The 27,293-nt window shown below is 44.3% G+C and overlaps 1 protein-coding gene across 1 annotated transcript in view; it reads right to left on the reverse strand.

The window, feature by feature from the left end:
- Positions 1-1,873: 1,873 nt before the first annotated feature.
- Positions 1,874-27,293, reverse strand: part of LOC146812958 (early activation antigen CD69-like) — a 79,841-nt gene continuing 54,421 nt past the window's right edge. Inside the window, exons 2-3 of the mRNA XM_085614647.1 lie at positions 25,505-25,608; positions 1,874-2,470 (exon numbers count right to left, since the gene is read on the reverse strand). Of these exons, the coding sequence (XP_085470773.1) occupies positions 2,290-2,470; positions 25,505-25,608 (285 nt within the window). The 3' untranslated portion in view covers positions 1,874-2,289. The remainder of the gene's footprint in view (positions 2,471-25,504; positions 25,609-27,293) is intronic.

Below are 27,293 nucleotides of genomic sequence, written 5' to 3' on the forward strand. Positions count from 1 at the left end.
CTACTGTCTGAGGCGGCATTGGCTTAGTCGGAAGTGAATTGCTCCTTGAAAAATTCACATCAGATGCTTCCGAAGTTAAGAATAACAAGCTAACAAGGAGGGAGGGGGAGAAGGGAGGGGGGAGAAGGGAGAAGGGAGGGGGGTAGTGAGAGCAGACAGCAAGGGGGTGGAGGAGGCTTAATGAGCCATGACAGAAAGGCAGATGGCGGCTGCGGGCGTGCACGCTCACGTGCACTCAAGCTTTAGGCACCAAAAGCCTCTGGTGGCCTTTTAAAAGCCACTTACTAAATGTCTCGAGACCTAAAAACACGAGTGCTCTATGGCGTGGGAGTTGCCATAGGAGCAAACAGGCACATTTGTCTGCCTAGTTCTCTATTTAGGAGAAACCTATTGAGGTTGCTGATATTTTTTTACCAAAAATCAGTTTCTAACTTGTATAGATTCCCAATATAAAAAAAAAGATTTTGTATTTCTCATTTAAAAAAATTAAAAAAAAACAAGTATTTAGGGAAATCATTTTTACCTGCTAATATTTAAATATAAATCATACCCATCGAGAAAACAGTGGTATTTAAGAATAATCTCCCTGTTTGTTGTTCCACTCGAATTTCTGTAGCTGTAGTAAATAAAGTTCCACCTTACAAACAATAATTATGTACAGAGGGGGGCGTGCCACAGAAAGCTCCAGCCAGACTCAAGCCGGGTGCTTCACGCTGGCTCAGCTCGAGGTTCTCTTAGAAGCTCGAGCCCAACACGAGCCGAGCATTCACAAGAGGACATGCTGTTTACTGGCTACAAATACCAACTATGTAACATGGGGTCAACAAAATAGAACAAAAAATGTCTATTTCGAGGTCTGTTTGAATATTTTCAAGCCACTGATCATGAATCATCAATTAGACATAGAATTATCATAAGTGTTTTTTGATGTTGATTCTTCATCATTTCATCGAAAAGACAAATAGCCGGCACATGTTTCGCGACCTATACAATTACATGTGTTACTTCATCAGGGCAAAGAGCTACTAAAAAGCTAAAATTTAGTGGTGTATGACTTTTCTAGTTCTTCATCAAAAATGCAATTTCTCCTTTAATAGGAAAAGGATTTATGTTCTAATCTTTCAAGAGTGATAAAGGATGGAAGGGTAAGAGGTAAGGTAAATAATCCCCCATCCGGTGCACAATTGGCAGATTTTACCAAAAAACAGTAGAAGGCCCATCGCAAAAGTTTACTACTTTCCTTTCAGTTGCCTATTGGTGTTTGAGAAGGAACCTTAGCCCAGAGAGTGTTTACAAAAAGACACAATGATGTAGTAATACTGTCACAAAATGTTACCTAGTACGCAGCGTAATTTGCCTTTTTGCCACATAATTTAGTGAACACTGCCACATAATTTGGTCCTCCTCTAGTGCATAATTCTAGTGACCCTGGATATATCACAATAAAATTAATAAGAAAACTCATGGCGTCACTTCCGACTGGAACAGCTCATGAGCGAAAGTTTAGTAAACAAAGGAGAAGATTGAAGGAAACAAGATACAAAAGAAATGAGGAATCTTGAGGATTGCACGTCTGTGTCTTGGACGATGAGGCTAACCTGTATGTGTTAGCAGGCAAATACCTCATAATATATGTGTTTATGAGTGAAAGAGGTCAAATGAGTACTTGATCTTGAATCTGAACTGATAGAGTTCATGGGTATCTCTTGCACTAACTCATCAGGTACTGAGTTTGGTGTTAGTGCAAATTATTGAGGTTGAATCATCCTAGCTCTCCAGTGAGGTTTCACAGAAGAGGGCAAATTCATATGAAATAAGATGGGCGTGGGAGGACAACGTAGCTCACGGTGAGTGAACATCAGACTCTTGGCCAAATGTTGTCAACGTGCATTGGAAATGCATAAAACATGCATAGATCCTTTAGAATACATGTTGTCTCCCTTTTTAAGTCTCATTATCAAAGGGTCATATGTGTCCCATCTGGTGAATGACCATCATATTAGATGAATAGGAGACTGTATGGTGTGCTTTCTTTAGCTTTGTTGCAGAAGGGTTGATGCAAGTGGATCCATTTGCAGGTAGCTGCAGCTGCAACAGCCCCTGATCAACTTAAGTTAAATGCTGCAGAGCCAATAGATGACTGTATGTATGGAGACGTGTGGCTCTATTGAGCGTAGACCTCGCTGAACAGCAACCGGTTACCATACAAGGGCTCAGAGAGTAGGGAGCAGTTTGAGAAACAATACAAATAATATTGCATCTGGAACTTGGGAATGAGGAGGTTCCTTCTTAAGTTTTTTGGAAGTGTTCCTTCAAGATCTGAGCGTTCAGGTCCGCAGATCTCTTCTTCTGCCTTCGCTCATAGCTCGATACTTTGCTGCAGATCCATTTCCTTCTGTTGAAACACTCTCCGCTTCGGATGGGGTGAAAATTTAAGAAGGCACAATCTGAGAAATCCTTGATCCTGAACCTGCAATAAGAAGAAAAGATTTTCAGAGCACTGAAAAAAAATTCTTTCAGTTACTGGAGGTATTCTGTCGAAGAACTAGCCACCTTATTTTCTATTATGCATCAGAGTGCAGGGTGCCTGCGAGCAATATCGCTTTAGCTCAGGAAGGCACACCTTCCTCCAAAAAACAATCCTTAGAGTCATATTCCTCTTTCTATGTGAGCTGCAAAATGGGGAACACTTGAAAAGAAGAAGTAATAAGGAGTATTACAGATATTTAAAATGGTTACGCCTCAGTCGAGTGGGTGCATCATTGTGGCACAAACTCAGGTTTACAAGTTTTTATAAATCTGTGTTTGGTACAAAATTCATGGGTGAATGCATGAGAACGCCCATCCATCAATGTAACATCTACCTGATGCAAAGTAAAGCAAGGCAGGCTATGAGCTAAATTGCGTTCCTTTGTATTTACGAAACCACGCAAACCATGAAAAGCCAAAAATTATTTTGCGTTGGGCCTGCACCACAAAAGTGACGCAATCCCAATGGAAAACAATAGTAAATCTGTCCCTATACATTTGTTAGGTCCTCAATATGGTTCCAAATGTAACCAAAACTGTAATAAAACTGTAATGAAATAGAACAGGCTTAGTATGGAAGAGAGTTGTGATAAACTCATTCGTTTTTGAGGAAATTGAATGTCAGGTGAGGATGTTCCTGCTTTCATGATTTTGATAAATAGCGTTACCTTAAATAATACAACAAAACAAATGGAAACAACAGTGTGATTGAAAGCCAAGAAAGGGCTCTTGGTATTTTGCTTGTTATTATAGCATCTCTAACCGAAATGCTGCACCGAGTGACCCTATGCTGATAAGAACGATGTCAGATTGAGTGATACATATAGGAGGTGATGGTATAGTGATGTCGGTTCTGTCAATTATATTACGTCAATATGTAGAATGCCTATTTACAGTAGCTCTAGGCATTGTGACATGGTAAGAGAAGACAGCCTCAGTTGAGAGAAATGACCTATTTAGTAGCTTTGAGCTTCATCCTCCATCAAGTATGTCAGCAGTGCAGCTGTAAACAAGGTGACAGTCGTGGAAAGGTTAAGTTGCAGTAACTTGGCATTGAGAGGACCCTAGAAACTGAATGATCATAACCACGGTGTAGGACATTTGGGGAAAGAGGCATGTCTGCAGGCTAACCTGTCCTAATGGCTCCATCACCAGTGGAGAGAACCTAACGGATCTGACCTGGAAAGGACTGACCAACTGCTCTAGGCAGAGAGATTTTTCATGAAAGGGTCTAGTCCCTACACCACTGCTGACTCATTTAGGAAGGTCTTTCTGATGGTATCAGAAAGACCTTCCTAAATGAGTCAGCAGTGGTGTAGGGACTCAGAGATGTCAGAACCTCTAGAGGGGCCACCTTTGGACTGGCATGCATACATTTGCCATTGCTTAGTGGGCTTTTAGCTCCATGGAAGGATCCCTTGAATGGGAATACAAATGTCTGCGCTGCCACTCAAGTTAGCTGCTTGTTGTATCCCTTCCAAAGGTGGGACCTACATGAGCGGAGCACTGCGGTAGTAACCTACACCTTTAAGTTTGAGTTTGTAGATTTATATAGAGTGGCTTATCAGCTGTGAGGGTATCCAGGCGCTGTCTATGATCACGGGGAGATTAAGTGATTTGCCCAGAACCACAGGATGTTACGCCAATGCCAAGAATCGAGGACATATCAGCAGCTCCCAAGTCGGCAGCTCTGGCCGCTGTCCCACATCCTCTCCCCTTACTTAGGGATTTGACACATCAGAAGACCAATAGTTATCAGGGACACACGCATGTCTCTGCTATGGACTGATCATGTACGATCGTGTTTCATATTACGTGGGCATCTCATTGTCATGCTATCAATTTCAGGCCTATCATGGTCTTGGCTTAAACTCGACACAGTCAATACAGACATATTGCAGACACTGAAGTGAATCCAGCATTAAACAGGTGGATGAATACAGCCTTGGATAAGTAGATTTTCTAAATTCTAAATAATTTATATACCACTGAAATAGAATGAATGATGCACTGCTGAGGTGAATGCCATTGAGAAGCATGTCATAGTCTAGGAGAGACACTGGCAGGAAAACTGCGTCTCTGAGGCTCGCATCAATCAAAAAGGCCATGTGAACCTTAACAAATCCAAGATTCACAAGATGCAAACATCTGATTTCACGGCTTTGACAGTATGAGCCGCCAATCTAACCAAAGAAAGAGTCTCCATTTTTCATGAGAACTCTTCCCCTTCCACTGAAGCCAGACTTACTTCCTCGATTCAATTATGCAGCTCTTTGTCTGCTGAATCCGATAATAAAATGCTGTGATCAAGGAAAATACTGGGTAGACCACTGTCCATCACAACACTTTACAAGACCGCTCGACCAATCAAAGACAGCTCAATAATCAAATATATTACAGCATCCTGCTATGCACTGCCGAAGGCCAGGCACAAGGAAAGGATTGCCACCTGCGGAGGTTTGGGTTCCTTCACAGAGTTGTGTGTAGTGTACAGAGGGGATTGACCTCTGGCATGCATGTGTTGTGTTGTTCTGTCATCAGTTGAAGTCTTGCAAGTAATCTCAAACAGTAAATGACCAGCTTCCCTTCATACTGTACTACACACATGAGCTACCCATATACCAAGGGGGTCAGGGTATACAATGGAAAAAACAACATTTACCCCTCTGGGTTTCATTTATGAAGACACTCACATAAATATTTTCGATTGTCAATGGGTGCAATCATAGATAAATGAATATCAATGACAACCTGTATTCGATGTAACCATCTTTTATGTATCAAGACTGAAGAAGGCACTGTCCACAAAGGACCTACATTAGACAACAATGGCTCTTTTGTGAAGTAATATGATCACAAGGTACAAGTGACTATAGCGGGACAAATCATAAAAAAGTGATAATCCAAAAAGGAAATAGGCATTATCGAGGCCTGAATGTAGATTAAGTACAATCAATTAATCAAATTATAGACAACCAAACAAGTCCAACATATTTCTTGATGTCTCCTGCAGAATCAATTTCTTAATGCTTATGCCTTTATGCCCTTTTCGTGTCGATGGAGTTTCAACCCGGAAGGAATTCATAGGGTTTTCATCAGGACAGAAACTCAGTCAAAGATGGAAAGTAAATCCTAAAATCAATAAATGTAGTCCTAGTGAGAATACAGAAATTGGTTTAGACTTAAAACTAGTATAAAAGGGGTAAAGAAGGTAATTGCCTAGGAAAGTGGGTGAACAACCCCTTAATACAGTGAAATAAAACATGCATTTTAATGGAAAAGAAGAAAATACCAACCACAGCCCGCTATCCACTGTAGATGGTATTTTCCTTCCTTTCTAGGACCCAACCAGTAAGTAACATTTTAACCCTAATTCGTAAGGGCTTTTTTCTAATGCTTACTATTTGATTTTCATAGCCCATAGATTAGTTCTTGGACGTAGCATTACTGTTTTTCCTCAGTTGGCGAATTGTCCATTCTCTGTAAGTGTCAGTTTACATAACCATGTTTCCCATTTAAGGCAAGCATTTTTTACATATTTTTTAAAATTCTTACAATTTTATTCTCTCTAGAAATAGGACCTTGTTGGGCTTGGATAAATCAGTAAATTGCTAATTTTTGTGCACTGCATTTTTAATTTCACTGGATTTAGGGATTGTTCTCCCGCTTCCTTAGGAGCGCAACCAAGTCACTGTTTGCTTTGACTCACTAATTTGTATCTTAAATGTATAGGGTATGGTCAATGTCTGCCAGTTAAAGAGACAAATGGGCTTGAGTTGCTTTGCTAAGTATTCAAGTGAATTCAAAGCATGGCTCCTTTCCTGCACGTTGAGTTCATGCATGTCTACACCATGTCAGAGCCCTCAGAGGCCCTAATCCTCCTCTTGTGCTCAGTAGGGGTGGGCGGAATTTGCGAAATCCACTTCCGCAAATTATCGCGAAAATGTTTAAAATTATCGCAAACAAGCGGAAATATCGCGAAGATGCGGAAGTTTTTTTCCGGCATGTTCGCGAGATTTTCTGCATGGTTGCGGGTCGCCAACTTACCCAAGTGGTTGCTTGCGTGCGCGGCCATCTTGTTTTGAGTTGTCTCGCGGTGCATGATCGCGAGAAGAAAGACGTGATCGCGCGACGCATGACGTCATTGCGGGCGCGAACGGTCGCGAGACAGCGCAAATGGCTAAAAACAATACAACATCTCATGGAGAACGCGACCGGATCAAGAAAACTTGTCGGCAAACGCAGGGATTCAGGTAAGGCGATCGCGCGAGAATGTATTATTTTACAGCGCGAGCAAGAAACAAATTATCGCCAAGCTGCGGAAACCGGAATTTTTGACATTTTCACGCTCTTCGCGGAACGCAAAAATGTCAAATTATCGCAATTTCCGCGAACGGAACGAAATTTTCGCCCAGGTCTAGTGCTCAGGTTGTTGGAATTTAGTTCTGCTATTTTTGTGATGTCCTTCAGAAAAAATATAAAGTGGCCCTTAGTGTAATACAGGCAGTCTTGGCTGACATTTTAAAGACCTTTATTAAAAGACCCTTATAGGATAGTCTGTTCGTCAGGAGGGAATCTTGAGGGTCAATAAAGTTTTAGGCATGTCATTCACCCTGGCCCACTCAACCAACTAGGTATTGAAATATATGAGGGGTTTTGTTTGGTGATGTTTGAAGTTAAGCCAAAACAGCATCTCAGTTTAGCTAACAGCTGTCCTCAATTTCAAGTTGAAAGAGATGGGATTAATATTAATGGTTATACATGAAAATGAAGTAAATTATTACGGTGTTAAATAGTGAATATATGTTTGTATGTATTTCTGAAACTATGGATTTTTAATTAAAAAAAATTAAAAAAAGAAAGAGATGGGAGTCAATTTATTAAATGGAATATTTATTCAAATGTAAGTCTTGTTGTGCACTAGGTGTAACTTTCCACTTTTTTTTCTATTTACCATTTCCAAGTGGAGATTTACTCCTAGGTGGAGACCATCAAATGATAGTTTGAGAATTTTGCAACAGAGGTAACATGTGTAAAGTCCCACTATTAAGTTTTTACCTGCTGGTGGAGATCTCCATCACTCTTGGTGAGACCTCCCTATGGGAAAGTATAGGGAATTGTACTAAACTTTATTATTTTAATAAATATATTTTAAACTATTTTATTATATTGCATAAAGGTCAATATGTATTAGCCTCAAACAAATAGAATAAAATGTAACAAAATATTAACAATTAAGTAATCAAATATTATAAATATTAATAAAATAAGTTACATATATTCATTTAACTTATAAATAATAATTTGCAAACAATAATTTGAAAAAACACCCACTTAGTAAAAATGTTATTCCTATTTAATCTTTAAAAAAATGATTACAAGTTATTCATTTAATTTACAAACTTAAATTTTTTTAAGTTCAAAACTTGAATTTCTATTATTAAATCAGAGTATAAAAAGAAGACATTTTACTAAATATTGTTACTCTTACAAAGGTGGTGTGACTGCCTCTGTAGTTATTGTTGAGTCAGAGAGTCCATAAGAAAGACATTTAGTCAGTTCGACATCGCTTAGGAACTGGAACCGAATGACCTCCTGCCGTCGGTTCCAGCCCTCATATTAGAATGCAACTGAACCCTGTTCGGTTGCATGCCTATTCCTTTCAATGGGAGCATGCATTCCGAACGGAATGCATGCTCTCATTGAAGGAGCAGAGGTGCAGCTCATCCCTGCACATGGGTGTCTGCCACCGGGTGCAGGTATCAACAGGAAGGCACGATAGGTGTCCCCTAGGCCACCATTCAACAGCCTTGCACCCATGGGGTGGTGCTGGGGGCCCCCAAAGTTGTTTCCCAATGCCTTTCTGTGCTGGAAAGGCCAGCACAAAAAGGAAATGGGTAACTGCCATCGTAAACACTCGGCCAGAAAGAGATGACCGGGGGATTACTGCAGGGTTTCCGGATGGGAGACAAGCTCACTGATTTGGTTTCCCTTTCTGCCGACCCCATCGAAATGGGTTGGTTGGAAGAAAATCCGATTCGGTGATAACGATGCGGTTAGGATGGCTCTGACCAAAGGTCGGAGCCATTCCTAACCGCATCGTAAACAGGCCCCTAGAGTGTGAATCATGGTTTGCATGGCTGCTATGGCTTATGCTCCGAATCATAACATTCAATAAGTTTCAAATTTCAGTGTTTTTTTGTTTTAATTTGTAAGCATTACAGGACTTCAACTGTTATTGTTGAGGTAAATAGCTGACGTTTTGTTTAAACATATGTGAACCATAACTTCATTTTAACCTCTGTTTTTTCAGAGCATATAAATGTATAACATAAGATACAAAGGTGAATTCCGCCACATGCACCTGACAGTCGGTGGCTTCCCATTCAGAGGTATCAACAAAACCCCCCATTTTTCTAAACAACATTAGTGCCTAAGTAAGGGCAGTTTTTTATGCTCTTTGAAGTTGATTCCATCACCAGTCCTTCAGCAATCACTTGAGGAAGTCTGACATGGCCAAAGAACATTGTTGTTAGGCATGTTTGTGGTAGTAAAGGATTTGCACCTGGGAGTGTGACTGTGTGTGGGTCTTTGTAAACAGGCACTAATGGTACCAGGAATTTAAACCAGTTAGCTTTCCGCACTGGACAACACTCTTGATATAGGCCTCTTTTGGGGCTGTAAATTTAGAATTACATTCTGCAGTTTTCTTACTATTTTGTTGGTGTGTGTTCATATTCAATTGTCCCTCGCAAACCCCTCCTTAAATTTCCCTTAACTCCACTCATTTTGGAGAAATTATTTTGCCACCACTTTGCTGGTACATCCCATATTTAGTACAAAGTAGCATAAATACGTGTGCACAGATCTCCACCACTATGGTGATCCCCTTCACACAGAAAAGTTAGGAGAGTTGAATGTCTGAAGCTGTAGATTTGTGAACTGATTTTGTTGTACATGAATAGTAGAACAGGAGTACTACTTTGCATACAACAAAATGCAGTTTGTGACACAGGTCCTTAGACTTGATATTTCATAAGGCCTGAGGAAATTCGATTTTCGATAACGATCGCATTGAGCCGCCATTTTGTGCTCTGCCGCCATTTTGTATTGCCCTCACTCAGGCAGCACGACGGACGAAGTCTTTTCTGCTTTTCCTGCAATATTGTGACAAAATAGCCTTCTGCCTCTGTTTACGAAGCTGGTGTTAGAGACTGGCCGAGTACACTAATCCCTGACTGGTTCTTCTAATCCCTGTCTTAGCTATCTGTTGGTTCACACTATTCTCTCCTGACTTTATCTTATCTTCTGCCCTTCGCTGTCCTTCGCTCGTATTCTCTCGTTTCACAACTGTCCTCTAAAACACACAAACGTATCTCGCCACCTGCAAGTCAGCTACAGACACGTTAATACCTTAACCTGTGGGAAGGGGTGGCAAACACAGTTGAAGGAGAGGCTTCTTCGAGTTATACGATATCTTGTTTTCCAATCTTTTCTATTGGCTCTATCCTATCCCCAACTTTCCTTATTGGCTCTTGATGTGTGTAAGAGGTGTGTTTTCTGGTTAATGTATATGTCTTCTATACCAATATAAGATGGTACGCCACGGAGTGAAGATGGCAGTCTCCTGAGAACATACCATGTGTACTTCTAGGACAACTGTACTAGCTGCAGCTAATAAAATCTGATCTTTTACGCCGACAGAGTGTCCCCGTGTCTCTGTTAGCTGAAGCAGGAGAACCCAGGAGATTAAGGCGTACCCTGCGTCGCCAGGTCCAAAAGGTTCTGGTTTTTCAACTGGCGCCCAACGTGGGGCGGCTTCAGAGGTAGTGGTTCTGCCTGAAGGTCGTGAGGAACCCCGCAAGAAAATTCTGGAGGAATCGCGAGCCACGTCAAGCGACCCCTGTATGTCGATAGTGGTCCGAAGGTCTTTTGCAGCGTGGTTACTCCTTCCTGACGGCTACTGACGACTGCTGCCCTGACTGCCGCCCTGCCTTGGCCCTCTTTCGATGATGTATGGTATGGCGAAACAATAGACGGGGCCTTTGTTGGTGTAAGAAGACATCTTAGTTAAGTATTGGTGGGTCGCTCCCACATTGGTTCTTTGGTTCTTTGGTCCTTTGGTTCTTTGGTTCTTTGGTCCTTTGGTTCTTTGGTTCTTAGGTTCTTTGGGTCTTTGATTCGGGTATTGCAATAACCGAAGCCGAGGGGTAAGTACATTTGTGCTGTGTTAATCTGAGTTAACCCCCTTGATGTTTGTGAACAGTCCGGTGAAATCACGAGATGCCTGGTCTGACTAAGTTTGAGAAACTTTGTTGTTTTGGTTGTAATAGGGATTCCCGGCTGGAGGACTCTTGTCCGATTCCTTCGGTTGGAACTCCCACTTATGAGCTCTATTCTAAACATGGTGTTGGCCCCATTGCCTTTAACGAGGCATGGATCCGATACACGAAGAATGATGGTGTTTTAAAATGGCCAGAAAATGGTAGTTTTGAGCCTGACATTCTAGATAATTTGGAGGCTATTTTATTTAAAAGAAAAACCCGGCTGGCAATGTTTGACTCTTTCCGTCTTTGGCGTAAGGAAGCCAAACAGAGAAAAATTAAGCAAGAAAAACGAGATAAGAAAGCACAGGGCATGACAATTATACAGGCTGCTCAACAGTTTAAAGATGATGAAGTCGATAATGCGATGGAAATTTCAGACAGACAGCATCGTATGGCGATAGATAAATGCTATCCGATGTTGCCAGCTTCCCCCTCTGATAAAAGAAAGGATTTAGAGGAAGATTCTTTAATGTCTCACCTATTGAGATTGCCTCCGCCCTATGTACAAGGTGGTAATGCACCCCCGTTGTTACAGCCTGTCCAGCAGCCAGCTGTGCCTCCGCTTGCTCCGGCTCTTCCACATTTGCCCCCTCAAGTATTGCTGCTTCTGCCGGCTTTGCCTTCGACTCCTTTACCTTCATCTTCTTTGCCTTCCGCTCCTCCGGTAGTTACTGATTTCCCTTCCGTTAGTTCGCCTAATACCTTGTCCCCTATTCTCATGTCCAATTCTCCGTCTATGCGTAAACGACTCACAGAAACGGTTTGTGGTCTTTTATCAACCTTCTTTGAGGCGTTAAATGTGTCTCTGGCTTTTTCCCGAAGACAGTCTCGTAGTCAGTTCCCAGCTTCCGAAGAATTGAGAAATGTTGGACTCTCTCGCTCGTAAATAGATTGAGAAGGGTCCTCGGTATAGTATACCCAACATTATGCCTACCTTCTCACAGTGGAATGCGCCTACGCAGACATATGTTTTCAATGCTATGTGTGATACTCTTATTAAAGGATGGGAGGATATGGATTTGGGTTCGGTTCCTCAGGGTCTGTTCGATATTCAGGCTGATTTTGATAAGGGTCTCATTGTGGGTTCCAAGGTTGAGGACGCCGTAAAGCGACTTGTTTCCTTTAGAACCTTATTTACCTCACAGACTTTTCTAGATTCCGATCCCTCAGTTAGGTTGACATTGAAAAATTACCCAATGAGAGAGGTTCCTCCAGTATGGAGAGAAGAGGTTCCAGCAGCAGGTAATATTCCAGCTATTCCTGCTCACTTCCAGCGAATATGGGTACATGTCCCCTGGAAAAGATCTGAAGTTTTGGCTCTTAAACAGTCTCTACCGGATCCTCGTAAGAACCCTGCAGGTTATTATAAAGAATTGTCACAAACTGTTGAAGCCTGCATCATGAATTTAGCAGATATTGATATGTTGATGGGGAATGTAGTCCCACAAGCATTATGAGCTAGGATTTGTAAAGAGAATCATGGCCAAGAATTAGGTGGAAATTGGGATGCTATCATTGCCGCAGATAGAAACCAAGTGGGTGGTGCGAAGCCTGATATTTTGATTTCAGAACTCCCTGGTAGGATTATTGCATTAATGAAAACGATGATGCCTGCCTTGAGAGTTAATTGGGATAAACTAGCCGCGTGTAAACAGAAGAAAGATGAGAGTGTCTCCGATTTCTTCACTCGTTTCGAGGAGACATTCATTGATCACAGTGGTCAGGACATGACTACGGAGGGTGGACAGCGGTTATTTGTAGATAAGTTCGTATTTAATTTGCTTACCGAGCTGTCGCATAAGATGAAAGACTCCGAAAGTTCATGGGCTGTTTCTTCTTCAGCCCAGATATTGGCTACTGCTCAGTATTATGAAAATAGAGATAAAGAAGAAAGAGATAAGCAGGAGAAAAAGACTAAAGAATTAAAAACTAAGGTTCTCTTGCAACAGGCTTATCCACCTCGTTATGCTCAGCCCCAGTTACAACAGCCTCCGCAGTTTCAGAGGGTGTATCAAAAGCCTGAGCCATATATTCCACGACCTTTGTTAGGTCCTAATCAATGTGCCTATTGTAGAGAGGAAGGTCATTTCAAGAATAGTTGTCCGGTTTTATTGCAGCGAAATGGGACACCATCTGCTTCACGAGGTCGTGCTGGCCTCCAGTCAGCGAACAGAGGTAGAGGTCGAGGTATGTTGACCCAAGAACAGCGTTCCCTTCCTCCCTCTAATTCTGTGAACTACTTTGATCAGCAAAACGTTTGGTCTACACAGTATTACAATGAGGATTATTATGTTGAAGACGGGAATGGAAGTCTTCATGCTAACTAGGACAGCCATGGACAAAGTAAGGGAGTTGTGTCGATTCCAGTAGATCAGAATGGACCTTATGTTAATGTCACTACAATGGGTGTTTCAGAGCCATTTCTTTTGGATACTGGTGCGATGAGAAGTTCTATCTTCATTCAAAACTCCCTGGGGCACCTTTGTCTGGCTTAACAAATGTATCTGTAGGTTTTTCTGGCGCCCCAGTTCGTAATCCAGTTTCTTGCCCTTTGCCTATTTCAATTGGCCCTTATGATTTAGAAGCTCCGCTTCTCTTAACGAATGGTTGCGGCGAGAATCTATTGGACTTGGATCTATTGAAAAGATTGCATGCAACGATATATTGTTCTCCTTCTGGTGTATATCTCACTTTAGGACAAAAACTGACTTCTCCAATGTACTTGTCGAAAGATCAATTTCCTCCTGAATTGCTCTCTCTTCCTACAACGCTTTGGGCTACGGGTCCAAATGATGTTGGTTGTCTCGAAATTCCACCGTATGTTATTACTCTTAAGCCCAATGCTGAATTACCACGTGTTCCTCAATATAGAATTTCCACTGAAGGTGAAAAAGCACTTTTGGAAATCATTCATGATTTGATTCAGAAAGATGTGGTTGAGGAAACGAGAGGTAACATATGTAATAGCCCTATTCTTCCTGTTCTTAAACGCACTGATCCCTCTCAGCCTCCTGTTTATCGTTTTGTAATTGATCTTCGGGAGGTAAACAAAATTGTTGTACCTCAGTTTCCCGTTGTCCCAGATATCACTGCATTGTTGATGATGATACCTTCCACAGCCGTTTGGTTTTCTGTTATCGATCTGAAAAATGCTTTCTTTAGTATTCCCATTGCCGAAGAAAGTAGGGATATTTTTGGCTTCTCTCTTGGCGACCGAAGCTTCCGATTTAAGCGCGCACCCCAAGGCTATTGTGAAAGTCCCTCTATTTATAGTCAAGCTCTGAAATGTCATCTTGATGCTTTTTTCTTGCCGTCTGGTGCTGCTCTCATTCAGTACATGGACGATTTGCTAATCGCTGCTGATTCAGAAGATCTATGTAAGAATTTGATGGTTGCATTGTTGCAACACTTGTCCGATCTTAATCATAAGGTTTCACCCTCCAAGCTACAATATGTTCGTCGAGAGGTTACCTACTTGGGTCATATCTTGTCAAAGGAGGGAAGACGATTAACCCCAGAACGTATCCAAGCTATTTTGCAAATGTCTGTGCCATCCACACAAAGAGAGGTACGTGCCTTTCTGGGCATTACTTCCTATTGTAGGCAGTGGATCCCTAACTCTGAAAGATACGCCTCAGCCCCTTCCATGGACTGACGAATGTCAGAGGAGTTTTACTGACTTACGTGCTGCTCTGTGTTCTGCTCCTGTACTAGGTACTCCTGATTACAGCAAACCTTTTACACTACATGTTCATGAAAAAGAAGGTTGTGCGTTGTCAGTTTTAAAACAGCGATTTGGAGATAAACATCGGCCATGTGCCTATTTTTCGTCTACGCTAGATCCAGTAGCTAAAGCATTGCCTAGTTGTCTTAAAGCTACAGCAGCAGCAGCAATTTCTATTTGACAGTCTGCTGGAGTGGTGCTAGATAATACTCTCATTGTTATGGTGCCACATGCAGTGGATACTTTGCTGAACAGAACAAAAACGCGGCAACTTACGAGTGCTCGTTTGACTGGATACGAGCTGACACTTTTGGCTAGTCACGTGCACATCAAACGATGTAACACTTTAAATCCAGCTACTTTGTTGCCTCTTCCAGAACAGAAAGGTGTTCAGGAGCAACATGATTGTTTCTTTCGTACTGAGGAAGAGACAAAAGGTAGAATTGACTTAACAGATACGCCGTTAGTGAATCCGGATGGAACACTATGGGTAGATGGTTCTTGTTTTAAGCTTCCTAATGGAGAAGCAACTTCAGCCTATGCTGTTACTACCTTGCATACAGTCGTGGAAACAGCACGCATCAGACATAACTCAGCTCAAGCAGCTGAACTGATAGCCTTAACCAGAGCGTGTGTGTTATCCAAGGGAAAAAGAATGAACGTGTACACCGATAGCCAATATGCTTTTGGTGTGGCGTTCAATTTTGGGCGTTTGTGGAAAGAAAGGGGATTCCTTACTTCCCACGGCACTAAGATACAACATGGTCAGTTGGTGACTGACCTTCTTGAGACACTTGCTTTACCTACCCAGATAGCAATCATGAAGTGTAGTGCACACGGGAAAATTACTGACGATATTGGTCGTGGGAATGCATTTGCGGATGAGATAGCAAAAAAGACAGCCAGAGATGCCACAAGTCACATGTATGTTGCAGGCCCTGCAAATTGGGTCAGAGAAAGAGGAATGTATGAGGATACAGTAGAAAGTATAAAATCAAATCAAGAAGAGGCTACAGAGAAAGAATTGAGTAAGTGGAAAGAAAGTACAGGAATGTTAGATGAGATGGGATGTTGGGTGGAATTGTCCGAGCACCAACGTTGGCTGTTACCAGACGCTTATGTACTACCTGTAGTTACTATGGCGCATGGTCCAACCCACCTAAGTGCGAAAGGAATATGCAAGCTTTTGGCTCCAGTATGGCAGAATGAGGGAATACCGAAGTGTGCAGATAATGTAGTGAAACATTGCATTGTTTGCTTAATGTACAATCCGGGAAAGGGAACCCCAACTCCAACAGGTCACTTTGCTCCTCCGACCTATCCATTTGAGGTGTTGCAAATCGATTACATTTACATGGAACGATGTAACAATCTCAAATATGTTTTAGTGGTGGTATGTACCTTTTCCCGATGGATGTAGGCTGAAAGACAATACTGCTTTATCTACAGCCAAAGTACTTCTAAAATAGTTTTTCCCTAGATTCGGTTTGACGCTCATTGTCTGGAGTGACAATTGGAGTGAATTTGTGGGCCAAGTCATGCAAAAAGTTTGTGCAGGTCTTGGCAACAAGCAAAAATTCCATGCGGCAAACCATCCACAGTCAGCAGGTCTAGTGGAGTGCTATAATGGCACCCTCAAACTCAAACTTGCTAAAATACAAGCCAGTACATGCCTTAGTTGGCCCGATGCCCTACCTTTGGCTCTCCTATCTACCAGAACGGCTGTGCATTCTCGTTTGGGACTTAGCCCTTATGAGGTTGTTTTCGGACGCCCAGCTAATGTATGGGGAGTCCCTCGCCCTAAAGAGTACTCTGATATACCATACCCAATGTTGATTAATTATTTGCATGACCTCACAACTAAATTGCGTGTTCTCCATCAACAGGTTCAGAGCGCTCTGACAGAGGCCTCCACAGACTCAGGTCATTCCATCCGACCAGGTGATTGGGTCTGCGTGAAGAATTTTCAAAGGACGAAGAATTTGGAGCCTCGCTGGAGGGAGCCCCGTCGGGTCCTCCTAGCAACCCGTACAGCAGTGAAGGTTGAAGGAAAGAAGAACTGGATTCACGGTGTACACTGCAAGAAGGTTCCTTTGCCTTTGCCCTTTGATCAGTGGGTCTGCAAGGGTATAAGAGACTCTGAAAGCGAGAAGGTCCCTTGTTTTGTACCCTTTAGTGATGCACGCTTGATTGGAACATTGTCAGAGAAAGAAAGCGACGACATTTTCCAAGAAGCTGTACCACCGCATCTTCGTCTGAACACCACAAATCCACGAACATTGTTTCAGGATCAGACTGTACCTGATAAGACCCATTACGATTTAAGACCCAGACTGAAGAAGGAAACCTGAGAATCTCTCTTCTATGTAGTTTCTATCCCGGTTGCAGGGTCACGGTAGGAGTCTTGGTTGTGACCTGAGTAGTGGCAATAGGCCTGCAGGACTTGCAGTGTCATAGGACGGCAGATAATCATAATTAAGTGATTGAGGAAGATTGCCGTGAGCATCCATTTAGAAAGATGGAAACTACATTAGGCAAAAGAGAGAGAAAGGATAAAATGAAAAAAGAATCCTGTAGATTAATGTACAGTCGTTTTAGTATAGCCTTATGTATTATTATATTATTGTGTATCCTTTTGGCGTGTATAAATTGGATTATTTATGCTATGCAGCAAAAAGTTGTCTCTTCTTCTATCTCTGTGCCTCCTTATTCTACTATCTCTCCGCATCTCTTTCATACACTTCCTCAACATGAACTCGTTAGAAGAATCGAATACTACAATAATTCGTTTATTCAATTATTACACCAACACCAATTAGTAATTAATACAACTGATTGTTGGGTGTGTGAATTAATGCCTCATACCACAGAAAAAGAGACGCCATATTTAGTCCTTCCATTCTCTTATGAAGGTTCTGCTTGGGCTTATTTTGTAATTTTCTCCAACGCCTATCAAAGCCGATTCAAACGACCTGTCAGTTCCTATATTGGTGGACCATATTTCAGTCATAGTTCATTGATAAAGGGAATGGTAGCTATGGCTAAAATCACCCATTATAGCACAAGCCTTAGTGATAAGGTTAAACAAGGAAAATCTCCACCGATTTTGACTGTACCTCATCAAGGCAATTTCTGTTTGCAAATCAATGGCCAAACTACTGACCCCGAACAAAGAAAAAGCTTTTGTTCCCATACTTACATTCACTCCTCTCAGAACTCGCCGCCTCTAGTACCATCTCAAGGCACGTATTTTATCTGCCACGATAGGGCTTACACGTGGTTGCCAACTGTTTTTTCTGGTACCTGTTATATAGCTTTCCTTCTTCCCCCTACATACACCGCTTCTGCAAATCATCATCGAAACAGATATGGCAGAGGGATTATTGATTCTAAAGACACAGCAGGACAAGAGGGAGGAGATTTCCTCAAAGGATTTCTTCCCTTTTGGGGTCCAATGGCCAACAGCAGAAATATAAGGCAACTGGTTTGTGTCATAGAAACCACTATATACATCACTGTAGGAGCCTTAAGTAATATCACGGCAGAACTACAGGCGGATCGTTTTATGACTTTGGAAAACCGAGTTGCCTTAGACTTTGTTCTTGCGGACCGTGGTGGAGTGTGCAAATTGATCGGGTCAAGTTGCTGTATTTTCATACCTGATGATGCTCAGACAGTATACCAGGCCATTTCTAAATTACATATAATCTCTGAGTCGATTCATCAGGACGAAGGAGATTGGTCTTTATTGGGATGGTTTTGGGGACTACTGTCCAAATGGGGTTGGAAAGTGCTAACATTCCTTGGTATGGTTTTAGCCATCGTATTCTCTTGTTTTCTTTGTATGCACTGTGGTCCCGCCATCTGCGACCTTTGTGCTACTATGTGCATCCCAAAACTCAAGGCACAAAGAACAGAGAATATTAGAATGATATTACAGCAACAGCTCGATGACCTCATGGCCATCGACATCGACTCAGATTAACATGAGTCTACCAATCTTGCCTGAGTTCTGGCAAAAGGAGGGTCTGAGGAAATTCGATTTTCGATCACGATCGCATTGAGCTGCCATTTTGTGCTCTGCCGCCATTTTGTGTTGCCCTCACTCAGGCAGCACGACGGACGAAGTCTTTTCTGCTTTTCTGCAATATTGTGACAAAATAGCCTTCTACCTCTGTTTACGACGCTGGTGTTAGAGACTGGCCGAGTACACTAATCCCTGTCTGGTTCTTCTAATCCCTGTCTTAACTATCTGTTGGTTCACACTATTCTCTCCTGACTTTATCTTATCTTCTGGCCTTCGCTGTCCTCCGCTCATATTCTCTCATTTCACAACTGTCCTCTAAAACACACGAACGTATCTCGCCACCTGCAAGTCAGCTACAGACAAGTTAATACCTTAACCTGTGGGGAGGGGTGGCAAACACAGTTGAAGGAGAGGCTTCTTCGAGTTACACGATACCTTGTTTTCCAATCTTTTCTATTGGCTCTATCCTATCCCCAACTTTCCTTATTGGCTCTCGATGTGTGTAAGAGGTGTGTTTTCTGGTTAATGTATATGTATTCTATACCAATATAAGATTGTACGCCCGTGAGTGAAGTGGCAGTCTCCTGAGAACATACCATGTGTACTTCTAGGACAACTGTACTAGCTGCAGCTAATAAAATCTGATCTTTTACGCCGACAGCGTGTCCCCGTGTCTCTGTTAGCTGAAGCAGGAGAACCCAGGAGATTAAGGCGTACCCTGCGCCGCCAGGTCCAAAAGGTTCTGCTTCTTCAGGCCTTCTGGCAAGACCCTAAACAATCAACAGCAGGCTTTGGAATGTGCCACTAATCTGCTTCGTGACCTTTGAGAAGAAGGCCCAAAGCCCATCCATCCCAGTGCACTGTGCATAAGTAAGAAGGCGTGGTGTCAAATTGGTTGTAATTTCAAGTCACCAGTTGGTGGTGTCCCTTGATGGAAAAGATTTATGATCCAGAAATATATATCGCCATTTTATTTGCCACACACTTGCTTCTTATCCAAACCTTTAACTGGCATGATTTCACAATTGTTTACAAATTGTTACACACACTAGTTAAAGGCTGTATGTGGTTGGGGGCGTGGCCAAGCCGGCAGCTAAAATGGCTGCTTGGTAGCGAAGCTCCTGAGGGAGTACCGGCATATCTACATTTCCCCCGCAGAAGCGTGAGGCAAGCTACACAGAAACCGCAGTGCCGACCAGCGGAAAGCGCATAGTGTGAGCGGAGCCGAAACCTGGCATGAAAGCAGCCTGGATTGTGACGCAGCAGCCTGCAGAGTGAGACCGGGGAGGAGCCGGCGGCTGTGCGGCCTGAAGACTACAATGAGCAGCGGTGCGGGGGCCTGAATTCGCGCTGATACGGAGGAGGCAGCCCGGCTCTGGTGTGGTGAGTCACGGAAGACCGCACCTTGGCGGAGACTCTGTCCACCCTCGCCTCACCTAGCTGCAATTGGGACTCGACTGACCGCGCTCCCGGCCTCACGCCCCCCCCACACCCCCCGCTGAAAGCACGCATTGATTGCGGGGATAGGACCCGATTGCCACAGTGATGGGGGGGGGTGAGAACCACTGGAGCAGTGTCCTGACTGGGGGGGGGGACTGGCAGCACATCAGATAGAGAAGTCCTGACACTTGACCTTTATGCCACTCGCGCCCACGACGGATCACGGCCCACGCGGCCCCACAGCCAGATTGGAAATGTTCAGAGCCATGCAGCCACACGCCACTGTGGGGCACACGGAATTTGCACCCTGACCGATACACTTTGAGGAGCCAGGCACACGCGTACTGCACTAAGACTGGAATAATGCGGGCCGCATTGTAATCCACAATACCCAATTTGAGTCACCAGTTAGCAACATTGGTGTGGGGTATTGACGAACCCCCCCTGACCTGTTCTCTGCGCCACATCTTGGGTCACACCACCAGCAGAATCAGTGAGGGCATGGCAGCGCAGTTTGCTTCGTAGACAATCCAGTAGCCATTTTGCCGCACTCCAGCCGATCTACATATGAACATCCTGCGCAGATGAAGTCCTAGAGCTTAGTAATATCCGTGGTGCACAGCGACTGGATTACATCTCCAAGTCATCACCTTGAACACAGTCCTTATGCTGCCTCGGTCCCCGGAGCCCCCTGGGAGGCATGGGCAGCAAAGACCCCACACAACGAACCCTTCCCTTCGAGAAAGTAGCAGACAAAATGCCACTAGACTCTACTAAAATGGCCGACAACACACAAGTCCCAGAACACTCCACGTCCACTGAGATGGCCTCCATTGCTATACTGCAAGAAATGAGGGCAGGATTCAAGGCCCTAGACTCTCGCTTTGTGGGACATGGGGCTAAAATTCAGGTCCATGATAGACGGCTGGATGTGGCGGAGGTTCGCATCTCCGACATTGAGGACGGGACTGCGCAGTCCCTTAAAAGGCTGGAGCGAGTGGAACGCATACTCAAGGAAGTCGCCATTAAAAACGGAGATTTAGAGGCCCGCAGCCACCGCAACAACGTTCGCATTCTGGGAGTTCCCGAGATGACAGCCACCGGCCGCATGGACCTTTTCGTGGAAAATCTACTTACCGACCTCTTTGGCAAGGAGTCATTCACCGCGGGATTCGTAGTTGAAAGGGCTCATAGGTCGCTGGGCCCCAGACCTAATCCTGGTCTTCCTCCCAGGCCCATGATAGCTCGCCTCATGAACTTCAGGGACCGCGACACGGCGCTGAGGGTGGCTAGAGAACGCGGAGCCTTAGACTGGCAGGGATGAAAATTGTCCTTCTACCCAGAATTTACATTAATGGTGCAGGAATCCCGTCGTAAGTTCAACGGCGTGAAGGCCACATTGCGCAACCTAGGCCTTAAATATGGCATGCTATACCCAGCACGACTGAGAGTGGATGTAGGGGGCAGGGCCCGCGTATTTGACACTCCAGCTGAAGCTCAAGAATTTTGTCGGACATATAAACAACAAAACAACCCGCCGTCCACGGGAGCGAGTCTTCCTTCCCCACCACATAGCGGCTCGGATGCTAGCGCAGGACTCTTTTCCAACTCAGGAACTGGTTGACACATTTGCTTAGTTTCCTCATACTAGTGTATTCAATTGGGAAAATATTATGTCATTTGGCCGGTAGACACCCCGGCGTTGCCACCCCCCCATGGTGTATCCGTTAAGTTTGTTCTTCTTCACACTGGGGTACTATGTTTGGGCCACATTAGTCATATTTGAGGTAGATTTGTACTTCTTTTTCGCATATTTGCAGAGGGTTTGCCACCTTTGGGTTGAAAGGTGGCTGGGTGGGGGAGGGTTGTTTGGAATGTACGATTCAATTTTAGTAGTTTGCACCACTGTCCACTATCGCTAGCAATATTAGACATGCATCGCATGTCTGTCCAGTTAGATGGTACACCCATTTTTGATGACACGCCTGGGTAACGTTGACGGCCCCTCGGCCCTCTCCTTGATCTCTTAGAATGTCAGAGGTCTTACCGACAACCGCAAAAGACGACAGGTGATTCACTACCTGCTTCGACACAAGGCAGACATAGCCTGTTTGCAGGAAACACATCTCCCCCCCACTGATGCAGCGCAATTCGGTGCCAGCTGGGGGGCACACAGGTTTTTTGTCAACTACAGCAGTTATGCTAGAGGCACCGCCATTTTAATACACAAAAGAGTCCTCTTTAGTCTCAGTGGTGTGATTCGCGACCCGGAGGGCAGATACATTATTGTCACTGTCTCCATCGGTAGACACAGGTTCTCCCTGGTAAACATCTATGCCCCAAACACAGACTCCACTGAGTTCTTCCACACGCTGAATACCCAACTGTCAAAACTAGAGCCACACAAGATATTATTGGGGGGGGACCTTAACTCCCTATTTGACCCCAGACTTGACAGCACTTCACGGGCACCTGACACAAAGCCGTGGGCGCGACGAGCACTGAAGGAACTCTGCGAGTGGCACGCACTCATAGATATATGGCGGAAGCGAAACCCTACTCAGACTGAATACACTCACTAGTCAGGCCAACATAATACCTGGACAAGGATAGATTATTGGTTGCTCACCCCTGAATTCACAGACTGGTTTACCTCACTGGCGACGCTCCCTAGTACATACTCTGACCACTCTCCAATAGTATTACACTTGAAACTCCCACGACCTGAGGGATACGAACGTCAATGGCAGTTCACCGGTCCACCTCCTTGAACCTTCGTACACTGTTCGTGTTCCTTCACAGAATGAACCCTGATATCCCCGCGGCCGCGATATTATTAGATGTGGAGAAAGCCTTCGATTCTCTGGAATGGCCATTTATACTTGCAGTAATGAGACATATGGGTATGCAGATGGGATTTATTGCCACTACAGCACTACTCTATGGCAGACCCACGGCAAGGCTACGGCTGAACGGCACGCTTTCCAGACCATTTGGTCTTTCCCGTGGGACGAGGCAGGGCTGTCCCTTATCGCCTCTTCTGTTCATATTAGCAATGGACCCGTTGATTAGGCATTTCCAAGAACGTCACCTGCACCGGGGATTACAGTTTAAAACTGGCCCCCTTCTTGTCTCCCTCTATCCAGACAATACCCTCCTATACGTCAAGGGAACCCCAGTCCAACCTAGCACCCCTCATTAGAGAAATCCTCCAATTCGGCAGATTCTCTGGGCTGGGCGTAAACTGGCACAAGTTCATTATTTTTCCATTGACCATGAGCACTTCCCCATGGGAATGCGAGTATCCTCTTGAGTGGTGTTCCGACTCGGTAAAATATCTCGGAATACACATCCACTTGGACACCACACAAATTTCACACTTAAACTACGGGCAGGCAGTGCACACTTTGGAAACACAGGTGAAACGCTGGCTGAGATTACCCTTATCACTAGCGGGACAGGTAGCAATCCTAAAGATGGTCGTACTCCCCAAATTTGTATATCTCTTCAATAACACTCCTATACCTCTCACCGATGGCTTCTTCTGAACATTACAATCCCACCTCACACGCCTGGTTTGGGGGGGAAAGCAGCCACATATTCGCTGGTCGATCCTCACACTACCATACACGCGGGGAGGGTTTGCCGTACCAGACTTAAAATTATATTATTTAGTAGCGCAATGTCGGTATGCACACGCATGGTTTCACCCAGATACAAGAATACTGTTTCTACGTCCGGAGGCGGATCTCGTCCTTCCTGACAGGCTGTCCACGGTCCTTCCCAAGGGCTTCCCCCGTGACCCATATGACATACAAACGGTGTCCACCACCATCTGGGCGTGGGGGAAATTAACGAAGCTTACCGACGCTGCAAATCTTTACTCATCCACCCTTCCACTACCCAACGCTAAATGGTTCCCAATTACTGAGGAAGGCCTGGTGCACCGCACAGTGGCTTCATTAAACGTGGCCAAAATAGGGGTTTATATCTGGAGGGCATGTATTTTCACTGGACGACGATGCATGGTACATTGGTATCGGTTTCATGACTCGTTTTGTCATGACCCGAATGAGGGAGCATTGCGGGCGACCCTCCCCATGTTCCCAATTGAGCCAGACTGTTTACCCCAACTCACACAAGTCATAGAGAATCTCGATGGTGCGCGTCTCATTTCTAAAATGTACAAAGCAAGTGATGATATGAGACTGGTGAGTGACAACAAGCTCTGGCACAACTGGGAGGCAGATTTGGGCGGTCCGATAACTGACGAACAATGGTCCAAATGCTGCGTGGCAACCAAAGAAATCTTTCTTAACAGCAGACTCATGCCGCTTATTTTTAAATTTCTACGCCATGCCTATTTTACGCCTGCCAAAGCACACAGGATAGACGCCTCCAGGTGGCATACCTGTTTGAAATGCGCAGCACCCCACGCCGACTTCATACACATGGCATGGACTTGTCCCCGTCTGCAGAGTTACTGGGTGGACATACACACTACACTTGGGAAGATGATCGGCTTGCCTCTCGAGCCCATTCCAGAGATTGCTCTACTGGGGTACACAGTGAACATCCCCAAGTGGATTAGACGTTTTGCATCATTGGGGCTCCTTCTGGCAAAAAGGGAGATTGCTATACACTGGGGCAGGAAAACAGGACCCAAAGTTCAGGATTGGCTGCGCAGTCTAGCCTATTGCAATGTTAACGTATAGAACTATGCCAGTATCACGCTCCCTACGTCCCGCTACAAGAATACATGGGGCCCATTTCAAAGATATGTGGAAGCAACCAAACAGGCCTCAAATTCCCAATCAGAAAATGCTATTGTGCCTGAGGGAGTAGGGTGATTATATCTGAACTACCAATGCCTGCGTGGAGGGTGACAATGGGGGGTGTTGTGCTGCTGTGTGCCTCCCATGGTGGTAAATGGAAAGATGGAAATCCCGTAAATCGGGGACACGAACTGGGGTAGGACTAGAGGTGGGGCCAGGGCCGGACTGGGAACCAAAACCGGCCCTGGCAAATAGCTCGGCTGATGAGCCCCCCCCCCCCGGCGGACGGGGGGTGCCGCCGAGGTACTTGCCACGGCCGGTTTTCGACCGATTTTGTTACAAGGCCGAAAAGGCCATGTTACAAAAAAAACGGCATTGCCCGGTGCCCGCTATGGCCAGTCCGGCCCTGGGTGGGGCTATTTGGGCAGATATCTATTGTCATGATATGTCATTTCACTAGCTGAGACAATTTACACCTGGAGTTGTACTGTCATGATGGACATGTAGAGCTTGCACAGAGATTGTTTATGTTATGTTGGACGTGGTGACTTATTTGCAACATTTGTATGTACGGGAAATTGGAAAATAAAGTTTATTTAAAAAAAAAAGGCTGTATGTGGTTGTATTTGGTTAAACACTGGCAATGCTGGACTTTAAGTTGTGCACCTGAATGAGGACTTACCAGTTGTTGAACGGGGTGCCATTGCTCCATTTCCAAGTCCCATCTGAATCTTTCTTCAGGCCAATCCAGCGATCATAAATCCCCTTTTGACGTATCATGAAATCCTTAAAAGATACAGAAACAGAGGCTGAAAGCAAATAATAATCCACAAACATATAGCTATATTGCAAAATGTCTCCTCACAAAACAAATGTAGAAAAAAATAGCCCTTTCACTGACTTCATAATCTTTAAGTACACATGGTTTAAATGGTGGTTCCGAGAAGGATGCCTATTTCATCCACAAGAAGGACACACGTGTCATTTAATGGTTGACGACAAATGGACAATGAAAGAGGGCATCGTCATTTTACTTGTTCTGACTTTTCCTGTCTCAGTCCCTTTGGGCAGTGCTCAGACATCTGCTCCCCCACTATCGCTATGAGAGGGTGGATTAAGGAGAGTGTGTCTTATGTTTGGAATGGATTATCTCTAGGTGGAGACCAGTGGGGTATTCCACCAAATTATCACAGGAAAATATTACAATACTAGAATATTGTGTCAAAGATATTCTCAACTCAAGAATATCATGGGATATGGAAGATAACAATATATTTCTTTAGATATAATTTCAGCTTTTAAAAGAAAATTGTATATAATACTGTTTTCTTTAATATAGTTGCATGAAATATTCCTGTTTATTAATGTTTTTATATATATATATATATATAAAGTAACAACAAAAGAGGAAGGGTAATAACACGACTGATCCCCTCGAGGGAAATAGTGTAAACCAACGAAGTCAGTGTAATCTCAAGAATGCACTCACCATCCAAGAAAGCACCGGTCTCCAAGGGCAGAACCTACCCAGTCACTTATAGGGAGGAAAACAGACCTACGGAGATAATACAAATTATGTATGAAAAGCCCTCACTCACCAACCTGGTTGGTGACATGCTTCATCATCGGGCTCCACCGGGCATGGCCGAATGCCATCCCAGTGTGCTGCAACGCCAGGTTACTGCGGAGAGGGGTTGTGTGTGGTGACAGTGAATTTAAAATTCCCAATTAAGTCAAAAAAGTATTTTATTCGTTTTGCTAATTGGAAAATTAAAACATAATAAAAAGGAGTGATGGTCAAAAAAATAACAGACCGGGTTCACTCCATGGCGGTCAACATGTTTCTGCCATTAAGTGTAATTTACAGGCTTTCATCAGGACCAGAGTGGAAGTGTGGGTGCCCCGGTGGTGTGAACGCGCTAAGGTTCAGCCTCCCGTGGGCTGCTGTGTGAAAAATGATATATAAACACAGGAAAAATCCGCCAAAAAGTAAAATGGTGGAGAGAAACGAGTTTACTTGTGAGGCTAGACCGTTCGTCGCCTCAGGGATCCCGGGGTGGAGGTGCGAGGAAATATGGCACACCGCCCTCGCTGCTCGGCACCCGTTAGGAACCTACACCGCCTCGAGCCACCGGGTCCGGGGAGAGGCTCGAGGCGGTGTAGGTTCCTAACGGGTGCCGAGCAGCGAGGGCGGTGTGCCATATTTGCTCGCACCTCCACCCCGGGATCCCTGAGGCGACGAACGGTCTAGCCTCACAAGTAAACTCGTTTCTCTCCACCATTTTACTTTTTGGCGGATTTTTCCTGTGTTTATATATCATTTTTCACACAGCAGCCCACGGGAGGGTGAACCTTAGCGCGTTCACACCACCGGGGCACCCACACTTCCACTCTGGTCCTGATGAAAGCCTGTAAATTACACTTAAAGGCAGAAACATGTTGACCGCCATGGAGTGAACCCGGTCTGTTAT

This window comes from Triturus cristatus, chromosome 7 (assembly GCF_964204655.1).
Source record: "Triturus cristatus chromosome 7, aTriCri1.1, whole genome shotgun sequence".
Lineage (NCBI taxonomy): Eukaryota > Metazoa > Chordata > Amphibia > Caudata > Salamandridae > Triturus > Triturus cristatus.